General features: G+C 42.0%; 1 protein-coding gene across 1 annotated transcript; it reads right to left on the bottom strand.

Moving 5' to 3' along the window:
- Positions 1-284: 284 nt before the first annotated feature.
- Positions 285-3,275, bottom strand: rxfp3.2b (relaxin family peptide receptor 3.2b). Its single transcript, XM_022191480.2, has one exon. The coding sequence runs from the start codon at positions 3,154-3,156 to the stop codon at positions 1,927-1,929; it is 1,230 nt and encodes a 409-aa protein (XP_022047172.1). The 5' UTR covers positions 3,157-3,275; the 3' UTR covers positions 285-1,926.
- Positions 3,276-7,327: the final 4,052 nt, after the last annotated feature.

Below are 7,327 nucleotides of genomic sequence, written 5' to 3'. Positions count from 1 at the left end.
GGTTCTAATGTAGGTTTTAACGTGTAAGTTTGAACATGGAGATGAGGTCATAAAGCAGAACCACTAATGCCCTTATATTTTAATGAACTGGCAGTATGCCCACACAAAGTAGCATTAAATCACATTACCATAAATTAAGTGGGGCCTTCTGGGGCCCTGGCTGTCTGGGTCAGATCTCATCAATCAAGCTTTCGTTTCCAGGATTTTATCACACTCCAATATAACATTTAATACTAAACATAACCTTTATGATGCACAAAAACATGTGAAAGGCAAGAGAACAATTCAAATCCACAGCGTAATATTTTATTTAGTATTGATGTTAAAATATTTGGAGTCGGCTTTACTGTACATCTTGTCAGAAGAGCTTTGCTGAAGAGTGAAAATCGGATTTTATCCCAGCTCATCAGATCGGATTAGGAAAGGCTTCTCCTTTATCTGATAGCAATTCCAGTTAACAGCACTTCTGTCAGCACCTTTGTTTACTGATTATTTCTGCAGCATGGTGCCGATGTTGTTAGCGACTGAAGAGCTGCTGCGCAAACACTGAATGAAAACATTAAATCTCATTAATAAAAGAACAGAGAAGTGGGTCTCTGCTGACTGATGCCTTCCCGCCTGCATAGGATTGTTTTACATCAACATTAGCGCCATTTTATTTTTCAGATTCTCTGCGCCTTTACTGCCTAATTTATCTCCCCATGTATGTGATCTGAATTCTAAAATGGATTGGCCCAATTATCCCACATAGTTGAAGCTGAGATTTCTTTTATTCTCAAGTTCATTTCATTTACAGCGAGTCAGTCAATATAATTGTCCATTAATACATCAAATCTTTCGAGAAAATATCATGATTATGGTCACAGTCACAGACACAAGAGTGACAACATATTCACAGAGGATCACATCTTTACATGTTACGTAGTTATGCGCTCCTGCAGAGTGACTGACAGAGTGAGGGAGATGCTGGTGCTGCCATGGATGGTCCGTCCATTGAGAAATGCCTTATTTTTATGAATGAATGGCCTGGTTTGAATGTGGTGCAAATTATATGGGAACTCTAAATTATTCATCATGTTGTCCAGGCTGTCATATCTGCAGCTACGAGTGTGTGTGTGCAGCTGTATACGGCGAGTGAAAGCAATAAAAGGGAGAAATAGTGAGCATACAACAGTCTGAGCTCACGTCTGAGTAGTGTAGGATTTGTTGCATGAGGGTAAAAATCTAACATGAATCTCCCCCCAGATCAGTATCCTTAAAGGTTTCCACAATCATAGCACTTATTTTACACTCATTACACTGAAGCCTTTGATACACTGGTTTACCTTCTACTTGTCTTCTGTACTTTCACAATTCAGGGAGAAACTGTTCCCCCAAGACGATGCACCAAACAACGATTCTTTACAACCCAGAAAAACAAACAGCACAGACACCTTTTCTCCATTTTTTAAGGCTTTCCACTATGTGCCCACAGACTTTTCGGTTACTCTTCTGTTGTCTTTTAGTGGCCTATGTTTATAAATTTGAATTTAATTTTCCCCATTTATATCTTACAGTATGAAAGAATGTACACATTGCACCAAAACCCTCCTCATTAGACATACTGTGTCTGAGTGATGCAACTATTTAAGTCTGATCTGTGATTAAGATCTACACAAGTTCATGACCAATAACCACAGAGCAAAACAGACAACCACTGCAACAATGAACAGATCTGCGACAGAGCAAATCTTGAAGAACACAGCAGGGGCACATCCCACTGTGCCAACTGTTACTATTATGTTGTTTTCAAAAGCCAGAAAGAAATGGAACTTCCTGTGTTGACAGGGTTGAAATAAATGCACCCTCACAGTAAACAACTCAGATAAACAGTACCATAGAGTAGTCTGCTCTATGAGTTAGTCATTTACTCCTTTGTCATCCCACTCAGACGTCCATTTGGACCAAAACCAGAACAGGTGGTGCCTCGGCCACTTTGGCCTTGCGACGTAGCAGATGGGTCAAACTCCTGAAGGACGGAGTGGCGTAGAGGAGAAGTTCCTTGAGGCCTGCACGAAATTCCCGGCGAATCAGGCAGTAGAGCACAGGGTTGAGGCAGCTGTTGGTGTGTGCCAAGCACACTGTCAGGGGGAAGGCATAGGCCTGCACGTTGTAGAAAGCCTTGCTGAAGGGCACGAGGTCAAACTTTATGAGTACTCCCCACAGCGTCAGGGCCTGATTGGGAAGCCAGCACAGAAAGAAGGACAGAACAACAATTGCAATTGATTTGGTGACTTTAGAGCGTCGTTTCTGCCGGCCTTGCTTCACTTCTGGACCTGCTGGACCTGCTATACCTGCGATGCGTCGACTCAGGATAAGGCGAAGCAGCAGCAGGTAGCAGACAGTGATTATTATCAGAGGAATGAGGAAGCCCAGCAGGACCTTTTGCAGTTGGTAGAGACCAAGCAGAAGCTGGGGATCCCAGCTGCCCGAATCTGGGAACCTCACCAGACAGAGCTCCTCATCTGACACCTGGGCGCTGGTGGAGTAGATGGCATGAGGCAAAGTGGCCAGCAGAGACACTGCCCAGATGCACAGGCTCGTCCACTTGGCCCTGGCGGCTGCTGCCCGCCGGCTGTGCATCTTCATCGCAGAGGAGATAGAGTAGTAACGTGCCACACTCATAGCTGTGAGGAAGAATACACTGGCGTACATGTTCATGGTTGTGACAGAGCTGACGATTTTGCACATCACTCGGCCAAACGGCCAGCGGAAGTCCAGAGCCGTGTCCACTGCCCAGAAAGGTAAAGTCAACACAAACTGTAGATCAGTGATAGCCAGTCCCATCACAAAGCAGTTAATGGACGACTGCTTCTGCCTGTAGCGTGAGTGCAGCAGATACAGAGCCAATGAGTTTCCTACCAGCCCCAGTGCACAGACTATAGAGTACACACATGCTATCATGACACGCACCACCACACTGGAGCCATCTCCTTGAAATTCCATGATAGACTCCCTGGTGAGGAGCTGCAGCCAGCAGTGCAGCGACAGGTTGCCGGTGGAGTTTCCGCTGCAGTTTCCACTGGTATCCTCCTGTAGTATCTGCTGCTCACATGGCTCTGGAGCCAGTGTTTGAACTCCAGTTTCATTCATGACAGGACTCTCTTTCTCACACATCAGCTCAGATTGTAAAGTTGGGCAGAAGAGAGAAAGACAAAAAACATGCAGATGGTATTTTCAGCATCCCTGTCGTATCTGTGTCAGGTTATATCCCACAGTGCTGCAGATGCCATCCTCTACCGTGATTATCCTCCTGTCAGAGCTCTAAGACAACTCGCAGCTCCCTGCGCGCCACGTCCGTTTATAGGCTCCACGTGAACGCGCAAGGCTCAGTCGCGCGGTCGACGCAGGATGATTGGAGCAGAGCGAATCCGTTCCCTGATAAGCGCAGCCACTTCAAAGTCTCCAGAATGTCCGTCAGGGGTGAAGCTTAATGTATTTGACACGACACCGCGACCTGCTTGTGCTCAGCCGGTTTCGGGGGGAAGCTTTGGGAACCGCGGAGACAAAAGATATGCGTAAAATCTAAGAAAAAAGTGCGGAGGGGAAATCTGGCTGTCAGCAGTGCTGCGTGTTCACATCTGTTGAGAAGGTGAAGGACAAGGATCAAGGACACAGCATTTAAATATGTATATCTACAAATATATTAAAAAATAGTCACACAAAAAATAGACTGTTTTTGTTATTTCCCATTTACAGATTTTTTTCTTTAATTTAAAAACAACAACATTAAAACCTGTAACCCTGTATAAATATTTTTTTAAATGCAAAAAGACAGCTAAAACACATTTGCAGATGTATCACTAATTCACAAATATTTCATTAATTTTTATTTGATAGACAGAACTTCAAATTCCAGTGTAATTCTGCAAAAAAAAGATACAAAAAGGAAGCATTGGCTCCTTAAGTTTACACTGATTACTTTGATAGATGAGAAGGCTTTTATAATTACATACGTTTTCACAACAATCTTGTTGATAAAAGGTGTTTTCATCACCTGTTATTATACGAGTATTTTCATTGTTTTATACGTGTAAATAGCTTTTTTTAAAGATGAAAAAGCACCCAAAGTATTTATGGTCATTAAAATATATTTGAATTATGGAAAATTTTACATTATATTCTTTCTTTTTATTTATCCATCTACATCTGCTTTTATTTTGTGAAATAAACCTGATTCACATAACTATTCAACAAAATCTAAATTCCCTGAGAGATTATTTTCTCAACACATAATCAAGTTGTTATATGCAGAACCATGAATATTGTTTTGCAGAAAGTCTCAGCACAAATCATAACAGGAAATAATCTTAAAAATATGATCCCCAGAGTGTTACTTACAGATAGCGAAACATTTAACTTAACTCTTGTATTCCTGACAGACTCAGTAGAAAAGAATAGTTTGCTTTGCATAATCTCCCGAGACAGCTTTCTGTGTCCATCCAGACTGTCATAATGTGCTTTCACTATCTCTCACTGCTGCCAACCTGTTGTGATCAAAAGGAACTTTTCTTCAGTCCTTGCTGGCTGATAGTTGGCATCGAGAGGGGAAATGTGTTGCACCACCTGTTGTACCTGCTGTCATCTTTCCAACACTGAAGTCCAGGCGGGCCTAAGGAGAACTGACCGTTTGAAGTAAAACCTAGTTGCCCAAAAACTACTGAAACGACAAATACGACTTGTGCATTACCTTCTAACTTTGTCCTTAAGTTTTATTTTCCTGTAAGACACGACAGAATGAAAAAAAAGAGACTGCAGACTTTTAATCCGTTGCGACCCACTTCTTGTCATCTTAACAAGTCTGAAACCTCCAAATGCACAGACACTGACAGCATGCCTGGTTTAATGTTCTAAGTGTTTAGGTCTGTAAAAGCTCCATAATAAGCACCTGTCATTTCACAGGGTTGCACTAACCACTTCTCATCTCCTTGTGTAATTATGCAAGTATGGAGGACACTTCAAAATAACTCTGTATATAAAATCTGAATAAAGTCATCAGTGGCTGCTTGAGGTGATGTAAAGTACTCTGATCTGCATAAATATTTAATTTCCCCCTAATTCAAGGTTATGCAGTGCAACCTTTCTTCCATTACCTCACATGGAACCCTCGGCCAGGCTCTAAAGAAGTTACTTCTGCAGACTTTGCACTTTGAAATATGAATGGACTTGTTTGGCCAGTCAGAATGAACTTTTCATATTGCTCCTGGTGCTGTTTGTATCCTGTACACAACTGCAACCACAAAGTCAGGAACTTCACAGGAGCACCAGTTGTGCTGACGGGGCGTATGACGTTGCCTCTCAAAGCATTGCAGTGTTGCATGTGACACGGGGAACTTGCGGGGTGAATCGATGATGTTTTGGTGCATCGGGAAGTTTTATCAGGTATGACTGAAGGTACAAGATCCGTGATAAAATCAAAATCCAGGCAATTCTAGACACAAAACCACATAAATTCTCAAAGAGAGTCATAAATTTCCAATTGAACAATGTTTGCTAATGTGGATACACCCACGGTTAAGAGGTGAATGAGGTGTCGAGTTTATCTGCGTCATGAGGTCCTCTATTGGGGATAGCATAGCATAGCATAGCATAGCATAGCATAGCATAGCATAGCATAGCATAGCATAATTGATGAGTTGCACCAAAATGTGGACCATGTGTAGCACTTGCAATGGAAATATGGTACTATAAGGAGGTCTAAGGGCGAGGCTAAGGAAAAGTTCGACTCTGGGAGCCGTGTGAGATTAATTAACACAAGACACAAATGATGGTACCGGTAATACATTAAAAATAATCAACAGAAAACACTTGAATGTATCAAGGCAAAACAATGATCAAAATAATAATGAAAAAAAACAAAACAATAACAGAAAATCAAACCTTCACAAGCCCTTCATTCAGTTCAAATCACAAGAAGCAGCTTCACTTTCAACAATATAAAGTGACTGTGCTTTGCTCAGCTGGAGCCGTTTTCAAAAAATAGTTTGAGTGTTTGCCAGAAGAAATCATGCAACTGTTCTAATACCTATATCTGACAGTTTAGTAAAGACAGCTACTGATGCTGTATTATTCTTTTGTCTGAGCATCGAAAGAAAGAGCTTAAACATGCTCTGTGGTAATCAACTGACATTTGCAAATGGCAAACAGGATTTCTTATGAAGAGAGAGATGTCTGATTTGCTCATCATGATGATAAAGTAGACAGACGTCACTAATGAATGTCCAAGGTCAAAAACCTTGGTACAAAACCACCTAAATGCCTGAAGAGTCATAGACAGGTGTGTCTAAGACACAATTACACAGTGCTGGCTAATGGGGACACTTCCACAGTGAACTGCTGAATGAGGTGTTGCAGTGTTTGCTTACCTGCCAAAATACCAGCATGACATACAGGTATGGCATTGAATTGCACCAAAATGTGGACTCTGGCTCTACTGAACTTGTATCTAGCTCGAGTGATATTCAAAAACAATGTTAGAGTGCTTGCAAGAATAATTGATATCACTGTACTGCTATCTTCAGCTGACAGTTCATCAATGGTAAATGGTCTGTATTTACAGTATATAGCACTTTTACTATACCTGAAACATACCCAAAGCGCTTTACATGATACATCACATTCACACACACTGATGGCAGAAGCTGCCATGCAAGGCGCTAACCACAACCCATCAGGAGCAATTAGGGGTTTGGTGTCTTGCTTAGGGACCTCGACATGAGCACGATGGGCCAAGGATCAAACCGGTAACCCTCCGGTTGCAAGACAGCCACTCTACCCACTGATCCATGCCGCCCACAATTGCAGTTGTTGATGACATCTTATTCTGTTGCCTGAGAGTTCGTAAAAGAAAGTGATAACACATGGCTTGTGATAATCTATTCACGACATGTGCCCGTGGTGATGTCTGATTTGCACATCTTTCTTGTAGAACAGATAGACATCACTGATGAAGGTTCAAAATCAGCAACACTTTGCACAAAACCACCTAAATTCCTGGAGAGAGTCATAGATTTAGTATCTGCAATTCTTGTTAGAATGAAGTGTTGAATAAGGTGTCGCACAGTTAGTTTGTGTCCTGGGTTGTGACCGTGACACTGATAGAACAATCAGGAATGGCACTGACTCGCACCAAATGTGGGTCATGGTTTTATTTTTGTGTCCAGCATGAGCAGTTTTCAACAACAATGTGATGGTACTTGCAAATATACACAATGCCAATGTACTGATATCTTCACCCAACAGTACAGTAAAGACAGCTGCTGATGCCGTCTTAGTCATCTGTCTTGGT

This window comes from Acanthochromis polyacanthus, chromosome 4 (assembly GCF_021347895.1).
Source record: "Acanthochromis polyacanthus isolate Apoly-LR-REF ecotype Palm Island chromosome 4, KAUST_Apoly_ChrSc, whole genome shotgun sequence".
NCBI lineage: Eukaryota > Metazoa > Chordata > Actinopteri > Pomacentridae > Acanthochromis > Acanthochromis polyacanthus.
The sequence above is the reverse complement of the archived record's forward strand: the minus strand, read 5'-3'. Positions and strand labels throughout refer to the sequence as shown.